Consider the following 22,846-nt stretch of genomic DNA (forward strand, 5'->3'; position numbering starts at 1 on the left):
AGGGCAGGTGGGAGACCAGACCAGGCGGAAAGCCAGAGGGAAATGTTCCAGGGTCCCTCTGTTCTTTGGTGCTGGACATCTCAGGTGTGAATCATCCCAGGTGTGAATCATCCCAGGTGTGACTCACCTCAGGTGTGAATCTGAGATGTGTGTGACTTGGGGTCTGATGAAGCCCCACCTGTGGAACCAGCCTGATGGTGGAGGAGGTCCTCACATGATCCGCTTCCCCTGCGTTCTACCCTCTGCCCCACCATGGCCCATTTCACACCCCAGCAAAGCAAGGCAGACACAGACCTTCGGGGGGATCACGTTTATTGTTTCGAGGTCACAGGTCAAGTCACTCATCCCCACCAGGAGGGGAGGCAGATGCCCTGGGCAGGGGGCGAGGCAGGGGTGAGCCACCAGGGTGGGGACCCAGGGAGGGCCAGCTCCTTTATTCCATCTCTGGAGGTGGCTGGGGCCTGGGAACATGGCTCTGCCCCCTGGACCCCAGAGGGCAGGACACGGAGCCCCACACGGTTTCTGCCCCCTGGGGAGGGCAAGTAGACCCAGAGGAACAGGCCTTGGTCCACAGACTGAAGGGCGGGTGGCCGGCACTGCTGGGGCTGGTTCCATGCCTTGAGGTTCTGGGGCCAGAGAAAGAGCGAATGAGAAAGATGGAGATGGAGGGAGACAGGCGGGAGGGCAGCAGCCGCGGCGGACACCCACCTCTGCTCGGGGCAGGGCTAGAGCTCGTCGTGGTCGCCATCGGCAGGTGGTTCGGGTGGCGGCTCTGGGCAGGCAGCCGGTGTCGTCAGCTCCATGAGGTACTCGCAGCGACTGGGCTCCGTAGTGCTGGTCACCGCCGTCTCCTTCCCGCACAGCAGGCGCACCTGGGGTGGGCTGGGGCTCAGGTGGGCTGGCTTGGGCCTGGGTCGCTCCCAGTGTCCCTCCCTGCCCGCCAGGCACTCACGGTGGTAGAGCGATTGGGGCCCTGCCAGCAGCCCGTGCCCTGCTCGTACTTCATGGCGCTGAACTTGTCATGCTCGGGGCCAGCCCACGAGCCCCAGGTGCTGCAGGAGAGCGGGGTGCTGAGGGGGGCCGGCTGGCGGGGCCAGGGGCTGGGGGAAAGGGGGCCTGGCCTAATAAGCCCACTCACCCGAGGTTGGTGGGGGAGCCGCCTAGCTTGGGTTTCTGGGAAACCAGCTTGAAGGGACAGAGCCGGTAGACGTACCTGTCACGAGATGGGGCTGGTGGGTGGGGGCCACGGGACCCCAGCCTCATTGAGGTCCCCACGTACGGGAGGCTCACTGGCACCTCCGACTCCACTCACCGCCCCAAGGCCGCCCCCCTCCTGAGGCCCTCCCCAGTGCCCCCACCGGCCCGCCTGTAGGGGACGCACTCGTTGGTGGCCAGCTCGTAGCACTGGCTGTACAGGTAGGCAAACTCCCCGTCGGGGCCAAAATCAAAGGAGATCTCCTGCTCCAGGTTCCTGGAAGGGGGTGCCGAGCGGTTCAGGAGACACCCCAGCCCGGCTCAGGACAACACGGGGAGACCCACTCCAGCAGTGGCGGTGGAGGGCCGCATGGGGGCTGGGCTCCCCGCCCCTGGGGACGCTCCCTGCAGGAGCCACAGCACCAGCGTTGCCTCGGCAACTCCCCATCACCGTCTCCTCCGGGGGCCCAGCAGCGGGTGGCTGCGGGGCAGGTGCAGCCGCGGCCAGACGCACGCCCCCATACCTGATAGACTCCTCCATTTCCCGCAGGGACCGCTCGGCCTCCTCAAACTTGCTGCGGGCCTCCTGGGCGGCTGGGGGAGCAGGGCGAGGGAGTCAGAGGGGCCCTACTGCCATCCAGGAAGACGGGAAAGGGGGTGCCACAGACACACCTGCTTCCCCGGCCTCCCAGGCCTGCTCTGAGCAAAGACTGGGCCCAGGAGGGCCCCATGGGCCCCGCCACCCCCAGGGCAGCCCCCACCCCGCTGCCCAGGCTCTTGGCTCCCCAGGGAGCAGGACCAGGGCTCCCGGGGCCCAGCTGGCTCCTCGCCCGCCAGGGGTGGCACAAACAAGCGACAGCCTGAGAGGAGGCGGGAGGGCCTCTGGGGCTGGTGAGGGGGGTGCTGGCTTCCCCAGGCCCTAGACGCCCCCTCCAGGACATCCCAAGTCCCCCCAGGGCTTGCTCAGGGCCAGCCCAGGGGAGCAGTGGGGCCCACTTCTTGGCTGCAGGTGCAGGCGACGAGGGAGGGGGGTTAGGGCAGGGGCCCCTCCCCGCCAGGCCCGGCCCTCACCGTTGATGAAGGCCTGCGTCTGCTCGTCGTAGGGTGGCATCGTGTCCTCCTCGCTGGGGCTGGCCGCCTGGGGGGGCACCAGTGGGGGCGGGGCCTCCTGGGGGAGGGGCACATCAGCGAGGGGCCCCACCCCCACCCCAGCACCCCCTTCTCCCCCAAACACACACCTTGGGCTGCTCCCCCTGCCCCTGGGTATCCTCCTCCTCGTCCTCCTCCTCCTCCTCTTCCTCGTCCTCCTCGTCCTCCGTGGGCGGCAAGGGCACCGGGGGCTGCTCCTCCTCGGGCTCCATCAGCTCAGGTGTGGAAGGCACTGGCTGCTCAGTGGGCAGCACCTGACGGGCCAGCGGGGGGCTCAGCGCCGTGGACTCGGGGTCCACCCCCACCCCTGGGGCTCAGGTCTACACTCACACCATCGCCCAAGGGGAAGGCTCCCTGTCTCCGCCCCTTCCGAGGGGCCTGGAGGGAGGGAGCTTCCGAAGCTGGGGGTGGGGGCCCCGGTGGAGGATGCTGGGGTCACCCAGCCGGCCAGGGTGGCCGGATGCCAGAACTGGAGGCGGTTCCTTTGTGAGGCGAGGGGGGCAGGGCGAGGGGGGGCTGAGCATATCCCCTCCCCGCCCCCCACTGACCTCGGACCGGTACTTGTCCCTGATGGCAGCCCAGACGCGGTCACGGAAGGCGGCGGCATCCGTCTGCGCGTCTCCCCCGAGGAGGGCCTGTGCGCCGGGGTGGTGTCGGCATCAGGGCCTGCACGTGGCCGCGCGCCCCGCGCCCTCGCGGCGGGGGCTGAGGCTGCGGTGCCAGGCACCAGCATGCCCTGCCCGCCCACGGCCAGGCCGGGGAGGCCCTGCAGCCAGAAGGGGGCAGCACAGGCCTGCGGGGCAGGGAGGGCCGCAGCAGGGGAAGCGATGCGCAGAGCGGCCGAGGAGCAGGGGTCCAGGCAGCCGAAGGCCTGCACGCCAGGAGGGGGAATTGGGGACACACCCAGGGGAGCGCTGAGGGCATGTGGGCGGAAAACCCGGCTCTCTCCCCCTGAGACGCCCCTGCGGCACCCGCGTGACCCCACCAGGCCCCAGAGGGCAGGGAGAAGCGGCACCGGGCAGCTGCCCTCCCGGCTCACCAGGCGAGGCCGGGCCGATGGGTCACGCCAGGCACCCCAGCAGCCCTGACCGGGCCAGCGGGGAGCTTTCCCGGCCAGCAGCCCGCAGCCAGCCGTCTCCTACCGCCTGGCCCTGAGGTCACCTGGGGCAATCCTTCTAGAAGTCTCTGGCCAAGGGGCAGAGAGGTACCTGGGCCTCCCCTTCTGACAGCGCCCCATCCCCATCCGTGTCCAGCTCCGGGTGTGTCTGCAGCTCAGTCACCGAGACCCTGGGGGGAGCAGGCAGAGGCCGACGGAGGGGTGAGGCCCGCTAGCTGCTGGCCAGCTGCCCGCTCCCCCTGCCAGTCCCCCCCCCCAGGACTTGGTGGCAGGAAGTTGGGAGAAGGGGGCTCTGGGGTTGGGCCCCCCAGCCTCCATCCTGGGGAGGAGCAGGTCCCGGTCATCCAGCCCCCTGCCTCCCACCCCTCCTGAGGTCTCCTGAAGGGGCTCAAAGGAGGGAGGGAGACAGGGGTGGGATTAAGAGACACTGGGACCTTCCCTGCGTCCTCCAAGACCCCCTCTCCTCCCAACCCAGCCAGCTTCCACTTCCTTCCACCCTCAGAACCCAACACACGGAAGCTGCCCTCTGCCTGGCACCCTCCACCCAACAAAGCCCAGATACGCACGATGGCCTGGGCACCACATCCTGCCCCCCACCCGTCACCATCGCCATGTGGGGGGTGACCCACCCTGCCCCTTCACCACCCCACACCTCCCACCAGGGGGTACCCAGCCTCCTCCTTCCCAATGGCCCACCCTCCACCGAGCCACGTGCCGGGGCTCAGCCAGCAAGGTCAGGGGCACGGCCGGGATGCAAAGCAGGTCTGGCTTTCGCCAAAGTGTCCCAGGCCACAGAGCAGGCCTGGGAAAAGCAGTGGGGTCTCCTGTCACCTCGTGCAGCTCCTTGGGAGGAGGGACCCCAGCTCCTCGACTTCCCCAGCTCCTCCCCCAGGCTGTTTTGGACCCATTTCACACGTGAGTGAGCAGAGGCTCGCTCAGAGAGAGCTTGGGCCCAGCTCAGGCCCCAGCGAGGGGGTGGGGCTCTGGCTGGTTTCTGAAGGTGGGGGTAGGGGGTGGGAGGAGGGACCCGAGGCCCACGGCAGCACGGGCTAACTCACGCCCCATCCATGTCGTCGTCCAGCTCCTGGAAGGCGTCGGCCGCCAGCTCCTGCTCCCGCTGGGCCTTGGAGGCGGCCTGCTGCTCTGTGGAGGGGCCAGCTCTGTCACCCTGCGCCCTGCGCGCCGGTCCCCGCCACCCCGGCCCTGCCCTCCCCCAGCACCCCATGGGGCCCTGTGCTGGGCGCTGGGGCCCTGAGTCAGGCCACTGTGGGGACAGACTGGGGGCGGGATGATAAGGGCTGCCCAGGGCGGGGGCCGAGGAGGAGGCAAGAAGTGGGGAGATTCTGAGGGGAAGCTGACAGGGTCTGCAGATGGGGAGCACCAAGGACACCCCTGCAACTTCTGGTTTGGACAGGTGGGGGCCGGCAGAGACCGTATGAGGGGCAGGCAGGGGACCATGCACGAGGTTTGGGAGGTCCCCACGACAAGAGCAAGCACCCCGCCAGGCTCGCTCTCCAACATGAAGGAGATCAGGGCACGGAGACTGGGGTGGGGGTGCGGCCAGGCGAGGGGGCTCCCCAGGGCTCCAGGGGAGGGTCTCAGGAGAGGGGGGACCAGCTGCACAGAAGGGAACTGATGGTATCTCCTCGGTCTGCCTCATCCCCACTGGGATGGAATGGAAGCATCCACAAGTGCAGCTCCAATTATTAAGCTCCTACTGTATACCAGGCCTCAGCTAGGCCCCCTATAACAAGACCAGGTGTGACAAGTGGCGTGCCCTCTGCCACGCCGTGGGTCACCCCGGGAGATCCCACAACGCCCCAGCAGACCCGGCTGACACTGTGCCTCTCCCAGATGACGGCGTCAGGCTCGGCCGGTTGAAGGGAGCTGCCCACGGTCACCCAGCTGGCAAGGGGCAGAGCCGGGGGCCCAAACCGGGCCCACCAGCCTCCAGAGCCCACACTTGTCCCCGCCGCCCTTGGGGAATCAGGGTCAAAACGTGGTGTGCGGCCTCCGATTCAGCAAGTCCACATGAGGACACGTGCCAAGGGAACCCAGGCGTGAGGCTGCCCAGGCCCATGTGCAAGGATGTGCAAAATGAGGGAAACAGAGGCAAAGACAAGACGAGTGAATTCACTGCTCAAAACACAGCCGGCAAAGAGCACCAAGAAGCCAGCACCCAAGATGAACGGTGAAAAGGGAGAAAGCATTCACGACTTAAGTTACACAGGGCCAACCCTCTCATACATAAAGAGCACTTAGAAATGATGAAGACAAACCCCCAAAACCTGACAGAAAAAATGGTAATTGGATAAAATAAATCCTGCTAGAATTATGCAGTGGTATATACACAGCTGTTAAAAGTGGGGTCCTGACACAAGCTACCACACAGTGACCCTCAAAAATGTTATGCTCAGTGAAAGAAGCCAGACACAAAAGGCCACATAAAAGTATGGTTCCATTTATGTAAAATGTCTTTTTTTTTTTTAAAGATTTTATTTATTTATTTATTGTTCCCCCCAAAGCCCCAGCAGACAGTTGTATGTCACAGCTGCACATCCTTGCTGTATGTGGGATGCAGCCTCAGCATGGCTGGAGAAGCAGTGCATCGGTGCGCGCCCGGGATCCGAACCCCGGCCGCCAGCAGCAGAGCACACGCACTTAACCGCTAAGCCAGGGTGCTGGCCCCATAAAATGTCTTTTATACAATGTTATAAACCAATGTTACTGCAATAAACAAAATTTAAAAAAAAAAAAAAATTTAAAAATAAAAAAAAAAACTCATATAGACATTTAAAAAAAGTAAATAAATAAATTAAAAAATAAAACGTCTACAACAGGCAAATCTGTAGAGACAGAAAGTAGATGACTGGTTGCCGGGGGCTGGGGGAGGTGGTGGAGGATGGGGAGTGACTGCTTAATTGGCAAGAGGTTTCCTTTTGAGGGGATTGGAATATTCTGGAACTACACAGTGGGGATGGTTGCACAACACTGTGGATGTACTTAATGCTACTGAATTGTACACTTTAAATGCTCGAAATGGTAAATTGTATGTTACGTGGGTTTTACCATAGTAAGAAAAGAATGAAAGATAAAAAAAAAAAAGGAAATTAGGTACATATGACATAGCACAACACTCATATACTGTGTAGACCAGTGGTGTCCAATAGAACTTTCTAGAACGACGGACATGGTCTACACCTGCGCTGTCCAAAACAACAGCCACCAGCTACACGTGGCCACCAAGTGCTTGAAATGTGACTTCAGAGGCAACACTGGGAGTTACCAAGCTCTGCAGAATCGCATCTCCGTCTGGGACAGGCAGGAAAGGTCTGGAAGGTTTCAGACCTCTTGCACAGATGTTACTCTGGAGGAAAAGACTCTCCCTTTCTACATTATTACCTTCTAGATTGCTATATAAAAAAACATTCTGGGCCAGCCCCCGTGGCCTAGTGGTTAAGTGCAGCATGCTCTGCTTCGGCGGCCCGGGTTGGGTTCCCTGGCTCAGACCTACACCACTCGTCTGCCATGCTGTGGCAGTGGCTCACATACAAAAAAAAAAAAAGAGGAAGATTGGCAATGGATGTTAGTTCAGGTGAACCTTCCTCAGCAAAGAAAAAAAGTTTTTTTTAACGGAGAATATGGAAATCAGATGGAATATTTAAAATCAGATGGAAACTAGGAATAAATAGAGCAGACAACTCTCAGTCTTCTTTCAAGGCCCCCATCACATCCCACATCTCTTGTACCCCTGATGATCTGACCTTGGAATGAACCACCCTTAAAAGTCCAAGCTGGGAAACCCCAATGCTTGGCCCTGGACGAGTCTGCTCTGGTTGTCAGTTACTCAGTCCAAAACCCAGGAAGGCAGAGCACAGCAGGAGTGACAGGACCATGGGGAAGGAAGGCAATCTGTTCCAGCAAACTCCCCCACCTGTCTACAATTTCCCCTCCTCCATTTCCCTTGGGGCGTGGCAGGGTTGTTCCCATCTCCCGCCTCCAGGGATGGGCATGTATCCCAGGCCTGGCCAATCAGAGCCTGCACTGTACCCCCTGGCCCAAGGGATTGGTTCATGGATGGCCATGTGACCTGGGACAAGCCAATGGGAGCCTGCCCTGGGATTTGTGCTGGGGCCTCTGGAAACGTGGTACTCTCTACCCGCTGGGGCTGCTGAGGTAGGAGATAAGCTGGGCTGCCTGTGATCGTGCTGGCACAGGTGGGCAGAGCCCAGAGGTGGAGGGAGGACTCAAGCCATCCCAGGAGTCCTGGGTCCCGCTGGGCCGGAAGCTTCCACTTTTCAGGAAGTGGGTTCAAGTTGGGTTTTTGTCACGTGTGACCAGAAGGGCCCTGATCTCTAGGCGGGAGCTGGAAAATCTTTGTGGAGGCAGTGACATCTGAGGGGTTGGGGCACAGCGGGACTGACTCATTGATGTGCCACTCCCATTTAACAGTGAGCGTGGGGCAGCGGAACGGGGCCTCATGTGTCACCGCTGAGTGCTCAGCATTGGGCCTGGAGCCCAACAGACAGCTCTCTATTTGCAGTGGGAACAGCTGGAGCAGAATCCTGGGAGCAATAGAGAGCAGTATGTTTGTGGGAAACGGCCATCAGGCCGATGTGACGAGGCACAGGGCAGGCAGAAGCACTCGGCCGGCAGGGGGCATCATAACCAGGCAGCGGAGGCCCCGAATGCCATCCCTCCCAAGGCACTGGGGAGCCAGGAAGGCTGCTGGGCAGAAGAATGGCGCGGTGGAGGAGGCCAGAAGGGTGATGCACGGCTCTGAGCGAGACAGTAACAGACGGGTGACTCAAGTCTGTGTTTAAGGGACCAGGTCTGTGAACTTACTTGCTACACCCCCGGGGCCGGCCCCACAATAAAACTTTATTGATACAAGCAGGCAGGGGGCCAGATCAGACCCGTGGGCTGCAGCTGGCCCTCGGGCCGCAGTTTGCCAACTCCTGGTCTCTATGTTTATTTAATTCTGGCAGCGTCACTCAGAGGAGGGAAGAAGGGTTGGAGGATGAGGGGGCTGACCTGGTGAGTCTGGGGTCCCTGTGGGACATCCAGAGGCAGGTATGTTCAGGGACGGTTGGGTTTCCGGGTGGAGAACCGAAGAGGAGAGAAGATAAAGGTCAGAGTCCCAGCCCCGAAGAGGCCCCAGGGTCTTGGGCCCACTGAGCAGATGGAGTAGAGTGTGGGCCGCCAGGAGATAGGGCAGGAAGACCCCCGCATGGAGCAGTGGCTTCCACGAAGGAGGTGGAGAAAAAGCTCACAGACTCCAGAAAGGGCCCTGGGGAAATCCGGGCCTCAGAAGCCAGGAGAACAAAGGAGTTTAGGAAGCCAGGCTCCCTAAGGATGAAGGGAGACAAGAGGCCCCAGGGAATGGGAGATGGTGGACGTCAGGGCCTGGGGGCAGAACAGCCTCTGCCAAGGAGGGAAGGAAGAGGGGAGTCTGTGAGGTACCCCCGCCCAACGGGGCCACTGGGATTCTGAACGGGGAGCCTGTCTGCTCACTTGCCTCAGGGCTGGGGGAGGGCGGGCAGGGAGAGCTTCAGTCAGCCTTCAGCTTGTATCCAGAATCCGCCCACCTCTCTCCACCTCCAGGGCCCCCACCCTGGTCCCAGCCCCCTCCTCGCTTGCCTGGACCAGTGCAGGAAGCTCCTCCCTGGTTTCCCGGCTTCTGTCCCTCCTCTGCTCAGAACCCTCTATGGCTCCCATCTTACATGGGGTAAAAGTGCAAGTCCTCCCCGTGGTCCCTGAGGCCCTGCACGGCCGACCCCATGGGCACCTGCTCTTGTATCCCCCACCCACTCTCCTTGCTCACTCCCACCAGCCACACTCCTCCTTGCTGTTCCTAAAAGCCAGACGTGCTGCTGCCTCAGGCCCTTTGCACCTATTTCCCCTGCCTGGTGCCCCCTCCCTCTGCAGGCAGTGGGCTTTCTCCGTCTCATTCAATGCTGTATTGCTGGCACCTGGGGTGTGCATGGCACAGCAGGTGCTCACGAGTGAATAACTTAATTACCGGTTATGAGAAACGAGGGAGGGCCCATTGGCAGAGAGAGGCGGGGAGGGAAGGAAACACGCAGCAGTGCCCAGAGAGACCAAGGAGATCAACAACATGGCCTCGGGGGGCTGCCCAGTTCCTGGTTACCAGCCACGCAAGCAGCTAGGGCCACACCTCCAAACCCTCCCAGCAACGCTGCGTCCTTCAACGAGTCTGGAGTGCGTTTCTGCCCCACCTCTCCCTCCCATGCTGCTTGCGCGGCACGTCCCCCACCTAGCAGACTGAGAACGAGGACCAAGGTTTCAGATTCCCCGTAATGGCAGCACGACCTGCCAACAGCCAGCAAACGCGGGACACAGCGTAAAAAGTCATCTTAAAACCAGCCACGGCAACAGGAATTGCAGGCAAAGAAGAACTCGGGAAGGAAAGAGAAGGGGGAAGCTGCTTCCGCCCTGAAGGACTCTGTCAATCCTGGCCAATGTGGATGTCTGTTCTGATGACAACTTGTGAGGCAAGGGAGACGGAAATCGAAGTCCAAGGTGAGGGGAATAATAGCATAACCATCCCCCTGAAACTAAGCTGGGAGCCCAGGAGGCTGTCCCCGCAGAGACAGCCTGGACCAGAAACCACGCAGCCTGCGCTCGGACCTCGGCTCACGCTGCCTGACAGGCTGGAGGAACCTCAGCCCTGAATTAGGATTCGGGGCATCCCCGAGTGGTAGCGCTGCCACGCGGCTGGCAGAAAGAAAAGCCCTTCGTCTCTAGAGAAGCACGTCTCATCCTAGGCTGCAAGTTATTCCCGTAAATGACTGTCAAACATGATGACCAACACACAGTCGAAGATAACTAGGCACACGGAGAGCTGAGGCATCGTGATCAACAGTCGGCGGAGACAACAGACAACAGACAACAGGCAGTCTCCTGGGCCCACCCAGCGAGGAGCCAAGGCGGGTCACGCCACCCCGTCACCTACCTTCCCACAGCTTCCGGTGCTGGTCTTTGGCCTCCTTCTCTGGCTTCTCGGCCTCCTCCTTCACCGTCCGCAGCATCTCCACCTGGTCCTCCAGGGATTTCTTTCCGTCCTGGAGCTCGAGGAGCTTTTTCTGGGTGGGTAGAAGGCAAGGGGCCAGCTCTCCTTCTGTTCTGCCTTTTTCCTCACCGGCTGTCACCTCCCTGCCTCTACTCCACAGGGTGGCTGTGGGATTTCCCAAAACACACACCTCCGTGGGTCTCCCCCCTGCTGTGGTTCCCCACGATCCACTGGAGAAAAACCCAAACCCCTCGATGCAGCCCCCGAGGCCCTGCGTGGCCAGGCCCCTGCCCACCTCCCCAGCCCCCTCTGCCCCATTGCTATTTTAAACTCGAGGATCCAAGTGCTCTGACATTCAGACCCCCACTCTGCCTCCAGTTCTTCGCACAGGCTTTCCTCCTCTCTAAAACACTCTGCCTGGCTAACTATGAATTACCCTACAGATTTCAGCCTAGATAGACGCCTCCTCCTCCAGGAAGTCTTCCCTGCTTCCTGCTCTGAAGATGGGTGGTGGGAAGAGGGGGACTGGACAACAGTCTCCCTATGCCTCACAGCCCCAAATGTCCCTTTTCTTAAAAGCTCTGGGCGTCACTCTGTCTGTCCCTCACTCTAGACAACATGCGCGAGGCAGTTCCAGGTCTGCCTCCAGCCTCATGCCCGGTGCACGGCACATCCCGGGCCTCAGTCGACATTTCAATAAGAAACGAGCGTGTTGGGCTCCAGCCTAGGGAGCCGGCCCCAAGCTGTAGAGTCTCAGGCAAGCCCCCATGGGATCACTTTTCTCCCAAGACCTTGGCTGACACCTCAGCCTGGCCTGCTTCCCGAATCCTCCGACCTCCTCAGAAGGGCAAAGGTCACTTGGAGCCAACTGCACCACATGGCTCCCCCACTATCCCCTGAACTCAGGAAGGATCTCACTGCCTTCTGAACCTAGGAGGGGCCTCAATGCCCCGTAAATTCGGAACAGACCTCACTAGCCAGGCCGTGGGGGTGGGAGAGAAAGATCTGGAACCTGCCATGGGCAAAGAAACAGAGCCGGAGCCTTTGCTCAGTGGGTTGGGCAGGAGCCCAGGAGCAGTGTTGAGGACTCTACCCCTTCAGACGGCCAAGAAGGTGGCGGGCAAGGGAAGGAGAGACACACCCCTGGGGACACGTCCTCCTCCACCCCACCCCCACCCCACTGAACTAACCCAGCTGCTGCTGACACCGTCCTGAGTCCTCCCCCGGAACCGGGGAGTCATACAGTCATTGGCCCATCTTACAGACCACAGAGCCGGGATGCAGAGGGGCGTCCCTCCTGTTCTAGAAGGCAGCAGGGCTCCCCCAAGCCACTTTAGTCTGCTGCCCAAGGCTCTGGTTAACCCACGACTAAACGCCCAGTGGAGAGACAAGTAAACCGAGGCACAGAGACAGTAACTGGCCCCAGGACACCACTAGTCAGGAGCAGATGTAAACCGGGCCCGGCCTCGCCAGCCCACGCTCCAGATCGTGCTGGGTGGCCCCCCGGGCCCTCACCTGCTTCTCTTCCCGGGCCTTCTTCCAGTCCTCAATCAGGATCTTCTTCAGGCGGAAGCCCTCGCGGGTAACTTCTGCCATCTGCTGCAGGGTCTCTCTCTCCTTCCGGCCCTTCTCTCTGGGGTGGGGGTGCAATCAGGGGCAGTGAGGGCCCACCAGGTCGGCCTCCTCCAAAGGGGCTCAACTCACTGTTGCCGCCGCCCTCGGGTTGGGAAAGAGAAACAGCAACCTCTCCTCCCCCCACCTCCCTAGGCTCTCTTGGTCTCAGAGCCCCTCATCGCTGTCCTGGGAGGAGGGACAGTGGGCAGGGTTCGCCCACCTTCGGGGTCGGGGGAGGGACTAAGGATGCTGGGATGTGGGGCTGGAAGTCAGCTCCCAAGAAAGAAAAGAGAGAAACATAGAGAAGTCAAGACTCCTAGACAAAAGGCAATCTGGCCAGTAAGCATGTCATGCTTGATCAATCCTCTACTTAAAAGATCTTAGATCCGGAGGGTTCACATAAGTATCACCGTTTTCGCCTTCTTTGAAAAACGAATCTGGCCCTGCCACCTGCCATCAACTCACAGGAGTTGAGGGCAGCTGTCCCTTCACATGCCACAATCCCCACCACTCCCTACTGCCTCCTACTCCACCCACTTCTGCTGTTTAGATTACCTGCCTGTGGGTGTTTCAGTTTTCAGAGCGCACCTATTAAAAGCACAGAGTCTCAGGTTTGACGGACCTGGGTTTGTATCCCGGCTCTTCTAGCTCTTAGCTATGTGACCCTCGGAAAGTCGTTTTCCTTTCTAAACTTGAGTTTCCTTATCTGTTGAGTAGGGAAACAATTGCACCTGCTTCCCAGGGAAAGCTGGTGATGTGGCGCTCATAAGGTGCCTGGCACGGAGTGAGTACTTGATACACAGAAGTAGAAGAGAAGGGGCCTGATTCACTGGGTGGGGGGAGGCAAGGTCCTGGGGTAGGTGTCACCACATACTTGCAGGTGTTCTCACAGACGGTCCCGCTGTTGTACTCGTCGGTCCCATCACAACAATCTGAAGGCAGAGGTGGGGGCGCAGTCAGACCCCGCCATCCCTCCTCCCTCCACCCACTGTCTCTTTCCCCAACCCTGGTGCGATCTTATTCACCGCAAACTCCATCGTTGACCCATCTGGAGGGGATGTACAGGGGCTTGTAGCCAGTGTTGGTGCAGTGGAAGCTGCCGTTAGGACAGGCGGCTGTGCCTGTGGGGAAGAAGGGAGGAAGGGTTTGCGGAGTGTGCTCCGATGGCTGCAAACTCAGGACCTGAAACAGAAAGTTCCAGTGCTGCCCCCTGCCCGTCCCCACGGAGGCCCTCAGCACAGGGACCTGGCAACTGCTCCCTCCCTTGCCTTCACCTCTGCTTCTGTCTGCCCTTCAGCCCCACCTTCTCTCCCACCTCTGGGCGTTGGCACACACTGGCCCCTCCATTGGCATTTGGGATTCCGCGGAGACCTCACCTCCTCACCCCAGGCTGGGTGGGGCCTCTCTGGGCCCCACAGTGCCTGCCACTCTCCTCACGAAACCACTGACCACTCATTTCTGTGCCTGCTTCCCTCGACTCAACAGGGAGCCACGCGAAGGCAGGACTGGGTCTATCTGACTGCACAGGACCTGGTCATTTAGTGTATGATGGACAAACGAATGAGTGAACGGAGAAAAAGCTCACCGGGCTCATCCGAGCCATCCTTGCAGTCACAGTAGTCATCGTTGACCTGATCAAAGGAGATGGTGGCCGAGCCATCCAGGCAAGTGAAAGGCTTGGACTCATCGTAGAAGTGATGGTCTGGGGAGGGGGACAAGGGGCTCAGCTCAGGGCAGGAAGAAGCCCTCTCAACAGGACAGCACCTCTGCCCCCCACCAGCTGAGCACTGCCACCTTCCCTAACCAGAGGTGGGGAAACTGAGGCAGAAGGCCGTAACTGCCCGTCCAGGGGCCCTCCCACACCCCACCACCACCTCCAGGGACCTCCAGCGGCGGACTCACTGGTCAGGGAGACGCCCCGGGGCCGCTTGACCTCCACGGCCCAGCACACGGGCAGCAGCAGCAGCAACAGTAACATCTCGCCGGAGGCTCGGAAGCCGGAAACGGGTTCTGTGGGAGGAAGCAGGTGCGGGGAGAGGTGCTGGGTCCCCACGCCGCAGCAAGAAAGGGCGCCGGTCAGGGCAGAGGGCTACTGCCAGCCAAAGAAGGCTCCCCTTCCTCCAGCCAATTGCATTCCTCCATCGCTTCCGGGCAATCAGGGCTCACTCTGCTTCCCATATCGGGGGGTCTCCCCAATCCTGCCCAGTGGAGGGGAGTCCCACTTTGCTCCTATCAATGGCGGGGATCTCAAAACCTCTGCTTCCTATGGGGCAGGGGGTGAGCTATCCAATTCCCGCCAATAGGCCGAAGAGCTTAACAGTCTCCCCCTCTCCCGACGCACACCCTCCGGCTGCCCCCCACAGGAAACTAGGATGCCCTCCCGCCCGCTGGTTCATCACTTACACGCGGCCGGGGCAAAGGTCAAGATCCACCGCGCCCCCGGGCCCAGAAGCAAACGGTGCCTCCTGCAGAAAGAAAGCGGAAATGTGTGGATGCGTCACTTCCGGCGTCGCGCTGCGCACTCGGAACGGCGGCTCGGGGCCGCCATGTTGGGAGTGGCAAATGGGGTGTGCCGGAACTGAGGCGGCCATCTTGGATGGGACCGTGAAGCCTTCCAGGGGCTAGTTCGGAAGGTTCGCGCTTAATGGCGGCGCAAGGTGCCTCCATCTTGGGAGTGGCGGGTTCTGCAGCCGGAAAGGAAAGTTCCTGAAAAAATGCCCGGGAACCCCCGGCGGAGTGGGGGAGGAAACGGGATGGCCACGTGAGCCAAAGTATCCACTCCCCCACCATCCCGTTGCGCGGTCTGCCCCGCCCCCTGTGGGACCGCCCCTCCGCGCAGCGTCAGCCAATGAGAGCGGTGCTGTGGAACGCGGGCGGTTTCCATGGGAGCGCTGGAGGGAGGAGGGGGAGGAGGTTACCTAGCAACCGGGAGATGCTGTGAGGCCCCGCCAAGCGGTCGGAAAGTGCATTCCCAGAGTCCGGCGCTGACGGATCCCGGACAGGGGCGATTCCTAGTCGCCCCCCCTAATTCCCAGGGGCCCTCGGCCCCAACCCAATCATGACGTCTCCCTTGTGCAGGGCGGCCTCCGCCCACGCCCTACCTGTTCAGGGCCAGACTTCGACCGCCTCCACGGTCAAGGGTAGTCAGGCTCAGGCCAAGCACCGTCACCCGCGAGGCACTGGTGCAGCACAGGCCTGGCCCCCACTCCATTCCAAGGCGAAACCCCTCCACGCCAGCGGAGGGAAGTCCGCTCTGCAGGCTCAGGTGGCTGAGTTACAAAGGAAGATACAACTGTTAGGTAAGATGGCTCCAGAGGGCACAGAAGGGTCAAGAGTCAATTGTCCACTCAGCCCTCTGACCAGGCATGGTGTGACAAGGGCGTTTCACCGGGTTTCCTCCGGGTGGCCAGTTTCTGGAGGCAAAAACTCATACTTGTTCCTGGTTTTCCTCATCTCTCATAAAACTTTTTCTGGGCTCAGAACGAACTGGACTGTATTTCATACTTTTGTGTAATTTCAACTCTTCTATCATCCATGGCGTGGTGAAGAACACCGATTCTAGAGGCAGATTTTCTAGGCTCAAATCCTGGCTCTGCATATTCTAATTGTTTGATTTTGGGGGACTGAGAGTAACCTAATTGCTCTCAGTTTCTCCATCTGTAAAATGGGGATAGTAACAGTACAACCCCATAGGTAGTTGAAATGTGTAAAGTTCTTAGAACAGTGCCTGGCACATACTAAAGCAGTATCAAGTGTAAACCAGTGGTTCTCAATGGAAGAGGGCTGTTTTGCTCCCCAGGGAATGTTCAGCAGTGTCTGAAGACATTTTTGGTTGTTATATTGTTGGGAGGGGGGTCTACTGGCATCTAGTGGGTAGAGGCCAGAGACGCTGCTCAGCATTTTACGATGCACAGAACAGCCCACCACAGCAAATAATTATGCATCCCAAATGTCAGTCATGCCAAGGTTGGGAAATCCTGGTGTAAAGCATTATTGTTATTTTTGTTTTATTATTATTAGGATGTAATCTTTCATAGTGTTTGTAGTATGGGCTCGGGAGTCAGACTGCTTGTGACCTTGAACAATCTAATAAGCCTCAGTCTTCTCATCTATAATATGGGTATGATACGTATATGGATTTGCACCTATTGACATACGGTATTTGATACCTGGAAAGTTCTTAGTCTGGCATCCAACAGAAAATAAATGCTGAGAGTGAAGTATTGTTAGAATATTAAGTTGATGATTACCAAAAGGTCTTCCCTCTGGGAAGTCCCCCCGCCCCTGCCCCCAGTTGACACTCTGGTCGTCTGCCAGAGGGTGACCGGAAGGCCTTCTATGAGAGCACCCAGTGGACCATGAAAAAGAATCAGGAGATCATCAACCAGCTCCGAGAGGAGACCCGGGAGCTGCAACTCCAGCTGACGGACCTGCTTCAGGTGAGGATGCACAAGTGGGTGAAGAGGTTCCAGGTCGGGGGCAGCATCCCTGGGGGCAGCGTCCCCAGGGGCGGGGCGCCACCTCAGCTCGAGGTGGCCTGGATGAGTGGTGACGGGGCTCTTCTTGCAGGGAGATGAGAAAGTGGTCCAGGCGGTGATTCGGGAGTGGAAGGCCGAGAAGCCGTACCTGAAGAACAGGACAGGCCAGGTTTGCCTCTCCCCCACTCCACGGACCTTGCTGCTTCCTTTCCAGCCTGGGTCCCCATCCCAAGGGGCTCCCTGCCTCCCATCCCACCCGCTCCAATCCTTTCTCCACACCCGCCGCCGTTCATTGATTCATTCCATTAATCTTTAATCATGCACTGACTGTGTGCCTGGTGTGGTATTAGCTGTTGGGGACCAGGCCGTGAAAAAAACAGACCAAGTCCCCACTCCCCAAAACCCCATATCCTAGTGGAGAAAACAGACCAAAAAAATGCCACGAACAACAAACATAGAGACAAGGTAATTTCCAGTAGTGACGAGAGAAACAAATAAAACAGAATGGCTTACTAGAGATGTATGGGGACAGGGGTTTGCACTTTTGATTAAAGGGTGGGGGACAGCAAAGACCCCTCTCTCTAAGAAGGTGATATTTGAGCTGAGAATGGGACAGACAAGAAATGATCTGGGGAAAAGTGCTCCAGACAGATGGAACAGCAAGTGCAAAGGCCCTGGGGTAGGAAGAAGCATAGGGTGTTAGAGGCCAGTGTGGCTGGATGGGAGTGAGTGAGGGGGCTCTGTAGGAGGTGAGGTCAGGGAGGTGAGCAGGGGCTGATGCTTGCAGCAGGCTTTGCTGGCCACGCTGAAGAGTGCAGATTTTATCCTAAGAATCCGAGAAGTGGAATATAGACTGTGTGGAAGCAAGAGTGGAAGCCCAGAGGAGGTCATCCAGGTGAAAGATGGTGTTGACTGCACTAGAAAAGTGGTGGAAAAAAGAAGAAAGAGATATCTCTGGGGGAACCTTTGAAATAGAACAGAGAATTGCTAAGAAATTGGATATAAGCAGGAGAGGAAAAGAGAAGATGAGGATGACATCAAGGTTTTGGACTTGAGCACCTGGAAGGACGGAGTTGCCATGAGCTGAGAAGGGGAAGATTCGAGAAGGGCAGGTTTGGGGAATGATCAAGTGCTCAGTTTTGGACACGACGGTTTTGAGGTGCTTATGGAGACATCTGGAAGGCAGCGTGGATATGGATATGGATATGAGCCTGCAGTTCAGGGGGAAGGCTAAACCTGGGTGTCTTCAGTGCATAAAACCTCAGACCTTTAAAACGCGGAGACTGGATAGGACCACAAGGGGGTGGGTGTGGACAGAGGAGCGCAGAGCCTGGGGCTGCCTCCCCAAGGGCAAAGGAGACGGAGAAGGAGCAGCAGGGAGGTGGGCAGAAAACTGGGGAGTATGGGTCCTGGAAGCCAGCAAAGAAGAGAATCTGCAGGAGAGGGGGATCAGCCAGATCACACGCTGCTAAGAGACAAGGGAGACAAGAGGGGCCAAGACGGGAGAAGCGAGGGAAGAAGGACTAGGCGGGGGCTTCAGGCCCTGCCGTGGCTGCGTCCCTCCAGCAGGCCCTGGAGTACCTGGACCACCGGCTGAGTGCGAAGGTGAAGCAGCTGAACGCTCTGCGGCACCAGGTGGTGCTGCGGCACAAGTGGCTAGAAGAGCTGCAGCTGCAGCACAGCCTGCGCGAGCTGGAGATGGCCGAGGCGCAGGATGGCAACACGGAGGTGGCCAAGGTGGGGCCAGTGAGGTCCGGGGGGACTTGATCCCGGGCAGGGACCGAAGGGGGAGGGGCCTCAGCGCAGCCTCGCGTCCCTCTAGACCATGCGGAACCTGGAGAACCGCCTGGAGAAGGCCCGGATGAAGGCAGAGGAGGCGGAACACATCACCAACGTGTACCTGCAGCTCAAGAACTATCTCCAGGTAGGGAGCAGGACAGCCTGCGGGGCGAGCGGGCAAGTGGGAGGGGCAGCCTGGCCAGGGACGGCGGTCACAGGCCTGCCCCACCTCCCACGCCCCAGGAGGAGAGCCTTCACTTGGAGAACCGGCTGGACTCCATGGAGGCCGAGGTGGTGAAGACCAAACGCGAGGTGGAGGAGCTGCACGTGGTGAATCAAGAGGCGCTCAACGCCCGGGACATCGCCAAGGTGCCAGCCCGCGGCCCCTGGGGGCCTGCCCAGCCGCCGTGGTCTCCTGGCCCCGGATTCTGAACCCGGCTGTCCCCGAGCCCCTCCCATCTGTCTCCCGGGAGCCTGCAGCCTGGCCCCGCCGTCTAGAGTCGGGCCGCGGCTGCAGCCCTGAGCCGCGGTGGGTGCCAGCTGATCCCGCTGTTCCCCTGCCCGCCCGCCCTCCAGAACCAGCTGCAGTCTCTGGAGGAGACCGTGTTCCGAGAGCGCAAGAAGCGCGAGCGCTACTTAACCGAGTGCAAGAAGCGCGCGGAGGAGAGGAAACTGCAGAACGAGCGCATGGAGCGCAAGGTGGGCGCGCCCGGGGGTGCGGGGCTGCCGCCCCAGCGGGGGCCTGGCCACGCCCCTACGTAGCCCCGCACCCTGTACCCTTCCCCACCCGTGACGTTTCTCCTGACTCTGCCTCCATTGATGCCAGTGTCCCTCCCACATCCCTGACCCCGCGCTCCCTTCATCTGACTCCCCTGCGGGAGGAGTCTCCAGCCCTCCTCCTACTCGGGGGTCGGTCTCCATCCTTGCCCACCTGACTTGGCCCCCGCGTCCGAATCTAATCTGGCCTCTAACCCGCCCCCTGCCTGTAGGCCACGCCCCCGCGCTGGTGACCCCGCCCCTCTGCGCTGCCTCTGAGGCCGCCCGGCCCTGACCGAGGCCCTGTCCCGCGCGCCTGACTCTGGCCTGGGTGCCCTTACCTGGCCCCAAGCCTTTGTCATGGCCCCCAGTCCAGGCCCCGCCCCCTCCCTGACCGCTGTCCCGATACCCCTCCCGGCCTCCGCCCTAAGCCCTGGGCACCGAGCTGACCGCGGCCCTGACCTCACCCCGCGAGCAGACCCAGCGCGAGCACGTGCTGCTGCAGTCGGACGATACGATCCACGAAAGCCTGCGCGCCAGGGAGGAGGAGCTGCTGCAGCGCTGGAGCGTGTACCAGATGGAGGTGCTCTTCGGCAAGGTCAAAGACGCCACCGGCGTGGCCGAAACGCACGTGAGTGCCGCCCGCGCCCTCCCCTCCCCAGCCGCCCGGGGAAGCCAGCACACCCAGCCTCCTCTGTCTGCCGGCTTGCCTCAGCACACAGACCCGCGCTCTTCTGAAAAGACACCCCCCGGACATCCAGAACCTCCTCCAGCTACTGCCGCGTTTCTCTGCTGCCCCTCACGAGCTGTCTACACTCCCCATCGATCCCTCTCCTCTGTTCGCTCTGACGCGGGCGTTGGCTTCTTTGGCACGTCAGCTGTGCCAGGATTGGGGGTTTTGTTTCTCCTGTGTCTCCAGCGCCTGTAACATGGTCTGGGCACAGGAGACTGCCCATTGGCACCCTCAGGGCAAGCCAGACCCCTGCCCTGCAGCGGCTTCCTCGAAATTTTCTAAGACCCTTATGTCCTCCGCCTGCAAACACCGATCCCACTGGACCCCAGGCCGATCTCTCCCCTTGGGGCCTCTCCCACCCACAACTCCTCCCATGGGGTGGCCCCGAGGAGCTCCGAGCCTCGGACCTACGGTCATCTGGGGCACTGTGGCTGGGCGCCTTTCCAGAAACAGGCCTGGTGGGCGGATGGCTCACGGGATTGGGCGATAAAGAATGTTGCTGGCACGTTGATTTTGGAAAGCGGCTGTGTCTACTGGTACCCTGCCCTGCACGCTGATTTTGGCTGATTCAAATTCCTCATATAGACAAGGAAGGGGCCTGCAAAAATTATTTGCCCAGGACTGCACGCCTTTGAGGCAGCCCTGAGTCCGACTCCCTGAGTTCCTAAACATCGCTGTGCAGAAGCCACCGGTCCTGTGTGCCCCAGCGGAAGCAGGAGCGCTGCGCCCAGGCCTCCCCAGGCCCTGGCTCTGACTGCGGCTGGGTGGCCCGCAGGCGGTGGTGCGGCGGTTCCTGGCGCAGGGCGACACCTTCACGCAGCTGGAGACGCTCAAGAGCGAGAACGAGCAGGAGCTGGTGAGACTGGAGCAAGAGAAGCAACGGCTGCAGCGGGAGCTCGAAGACCTCAAGTACTCGGGGGAGGCCACGCTGGTGAGGTGAGGCCGCGGTGGGCCCCAAGGGAGAGGGCGGGGGTTGCGGGGTGGGCAGCGCTCCCACGGCGGCCTCCCCGCTCCCTGCAGCGAGCAGAAGCTGCAAGCCGAGTTGCAGGGGCGCCTCAAGGCGGAGGAGCAGCGGCGCACCGAGGCCCGGGAGCAGTTGGAGCGTGCGCTGCGGGCCATGCAGGTGACCAAGGAGGGCCTTGAGCACCTGGCCGGCAAGCTGCACCACGTCCCTGTGGCAGGCCCCGCCCCCGAGGAAGCCCCGCCCCAAACCTCCCAGGACCCAACAGGCGGCGCAGCCACTCAGGTGGGGTTCCCACCATGTAGCACACTCAAGGGGGACATCAGAGGCCCGCCTGCAGAGGAAGCCCCACCCCATGTCCCGAGTCCCCAAGGGGCCCAGGACTTGAGACCCCGTCCCTTCCCAAGTCCCGCCCCCATGGGAAGGTCCCATCTTGCCCCCTTCTAAAACCTGAGAGACCCCGCGCCAATCCTGGAACGGCCTGAGACAGGAGAAGCCCCACCCTGCCCGCAGCAGAGTCCCATTTTTCATAAGGTCATCCCCGCAAAGACTTCTCTCGAGTTATTACCCCGCCACCACTGGTCTTGGGTCCCTGGAGTTCAGAGGCTCTGCCCCCAGAGGCGTGGCCCTTGCTCAGAGGCCCCGCCCCACGGAGGATAGCACCGCCCCCGTTGGGGCCCCTCAGCTCGAAGCCCCGCCCTCGGGTGGCACCTGCTCCCAGAGGCCCCGCCCCCCGGCTGACCCGGCTCCGCCCCTGGGCGCAGGAGGCCGGCCGCTTGGCGGGAAAGGAGCTGGATCCCAAGGCAGGTGACTATCTGCCGAAACTGCTGAGCCTCGTGGAGGAGAAGCTTCTCAAGCTGCAGGCGCAACTCCAGAGCCACGACGTGCCGGAGATGCTGCGCCACATCGCCGACCGCGAGGTGCCCAGGCCGCCAGGGGCTGGGGCGGAAAACCGGGGAGCCGGGGGGAACCCTCGGGAGACCGGGGAGGGGGCCGGTGGGCCGGGAAGGGGCCTTAGGGTCAACAGGTGAGGTTTGAGGAGCCAGGGATGAGCTAGGTGAGCTTCCCGAGGACACAGCTCGGGGGATCAGGGGTCGGGGCTCGAGGGGCCAAGGGGGGCGCCTAGAGACCAGGGGCGGGCCGGGGGTGGGGGGGACAAGGAGCTGGGAGTGGGTATCAAGGTGCGCGCTGAGGAAAATGAAGGTTTTGGGCCTGAGAAAAACTAAACAGGAGGAGTGGGCACAGGTGCCGAATGGAGTCAGGTGTATCCCGGAGGGGGATGGGCAGGAGGGGGAACGTGACTTCCCTGCAGCCCGTGCCCCGCCCTCATGCTTCTCTCCCGCCCCGCCTCCCAGTTCTACTCCAGCCTAGAGGGAAAGCTGCCCGCGTACAACACCCGCATCGCCCTGCCCCTTTCCACTCCCAAGGACAAGTTCTTCGGTCAGTGCGGGCAGGGGAACGGGGCGGGGCTGGGAGCTCAAGCCGAGCATCCGGAGGTGGTCCGAGGCCGGGCTTGGGGCCGAAGTGGGGGTGGGGTCGGGTGGTAAAGGCTGGGAAGGGACCTCTGAGCGGGGGACGGGAACCTGGATGCACCCGTCGCCCTCCGCAGACGAAGAGGAGAGTGAGGACCAGGACAACGACGTGGTGACCCGCGCGGCGCTCAAGATGCGCTCCCAGAAACTGATGGAAACCCGCACCAGAAGGCGCAGCCGCTCGCGGAGGTCCTAGACTCGCCCTCGCGCCCACCTGGCGCCTCCGGGCCCCTGTGGAGCCCCCGACCCCTCTGGGCCCAGCCGCGCGGGCCCACGGGGCCCCTTCAGGGCTGACCGCGGCCGAGACGTGGGAGGGAGCGGGCCGGCGGCGCCCGGAACGGAGAAGGGGGCTGGGCCGCCGGACGTTCCCACAGTAAATCTCCCCAGGCGGGTCCGCGCCGGCCTCGGAATCGCGCAATAAAGGTCACCGACCAGCCCCTTGGGTATTCGCCTCTGCTTGAACCGGCACCGCCCCAAAGACAGCTTGCCCCTCAAACCCA

The 22,846-nt window shown here is 61.0% G+C and overlaps 2 protein-coding genes across 3 annotated transcripts; one reads left to right on the top strand and one right to left on the bottom strand.

The window, feature by feature from the left end:
• Positions 1-295: 295 nt before the first annotated feature.
• PRKCSH (protein kinase C substrate 80K-H) lies at positions 296-14,578 on the bottom strand. Of its 2 annotated transcripts, XM_058525644.1 has the most exons (18): positions 14,511-14,578; positions 14,010-14,117; positions 13,693-13,809; positions 13,133-13,228; positions 12,982-13,039; positions 12,009-12,126; positions 10,437-10,566; positions 4,519-4,603; positions 3,552-3,630; positions 2,892-2,978; positions 2,433-2,597; positions 2,266-2,362; positions 1,719-1,788; positions 1,382-1,471; positions 1,139-1,213; positions 953-1,052; positions 709-872; positions 296-626 (listed from the first exon to the last, which is right to left on the bottom strand). In XM_058525644.1, the coding sequence occupies exons 2-17, from the start codon at positions 14,083-14,085 to the stop codon at positions 726-728; spliced, it is 1,590 nt and encodes a 529-aa protein (XP_058381627.1). In that variant the 5' UTR covers positions 14,086-14,117; positions 14,511-14,578; the 3' UTR covers positions 296-626; positions 709-725. The 2 variants fall into 2 exon arrangements, with proteins under 2 accessions (XP_058381627.1, XP_058381628.1); XM_058525645.1 differs by lacking the exon at positions 1,139-1,213.
• Positions 14,579-15,128: 550 nt separating this feature from the next.
• ODAD3 (outer dynein arm docking complex subunit 3) lies at positions 15,129-22,782 on the top strand. The gene is made up of 13 exons (XM_058525642.1): positions 15,129-15,406; positions 16,425-16,546; positions 16,677-16,754; positions 18,152-18,322; positions 18,408-18,509; positions 18,608-18,733; positions 18,941-19,063; positions 19,599-19,751; positions 20,629-20,789; positions 20,874-21,099; positions 21,579-21,734; positions 22,170-22,254; positions 22,424-22,782. Exons 1-13 carry the CDS (start codon positions 15,166-15,168, stop codon positions 22,540-22,542), a joined length of 1,863 nt encoding a protein of 620 aa, XP_058381625.1. The 5' UTR covers positions 15,129-15,165; the 3' UTR covers positions 22,543-22,782.
• Positions 22,783-22,846: the final 64 nt, after the last annotated feature.

The sequence above is a fragment of the Diceros bicornis genome, chromosome 30 (genome assembly GCF_020826845.1).
Source record: "Diceros bicornis minor isolate mBicDic1 chromosome 30, mDicBic1.mat.cur, whole genome shotgun sequence".
Lineage (NCBI taxonomy): Eukaryota > Metazoa > Chordata > Mammalia > Perissodactyla > Rhinocerotidae > Diceros > Diceros bicornis.

Coding starts and splice junctions, on each gene's coding strand:
- PRKCSH (XM_058525644.1), bottom strand. CDS start 14,085: ATGTTACTGTTGCTGCTGCTGCTGCCCGTGTGCTGGGCCGTGGAGGTC. Junction 1,789..2,265: donor GACGCAGGCCTTCATCAACG/GTGAGGGCCGGG, acceptor CTGCTCCCCCAG/CCGCCCAGGAGGCCCGCAGC. Junction 1,053..1,138: donor GGCTCCCCCACCAACCTCGG/GTGAGTGGGCTT, acceptor GCTCTCCTGCAG/CACCTGGGGCTCGTGGGCTG.
- ODAD3 (XM_058525642.1), top strand. CDS start 15,166: ATGACGTCTCCCTTGTGCAGGGCGGCCTCCGCCCACGCCCTACCTGTT. Junction 18,734..18,940: donor ACGCCCGGGACATCGCCAAG/GTGCCAGCCCGC, acceptor CCCGCCCTCCAG/AACCAGCTGCAGTCTCTGGA. Junction 19,064..19,598: donor ACGAGCGCATGGAGCGCAAG/GTGGGCGCGCCC, acceptor CCCCGCGAGCAG/ACCCAGCGCGAGCACGTGCT.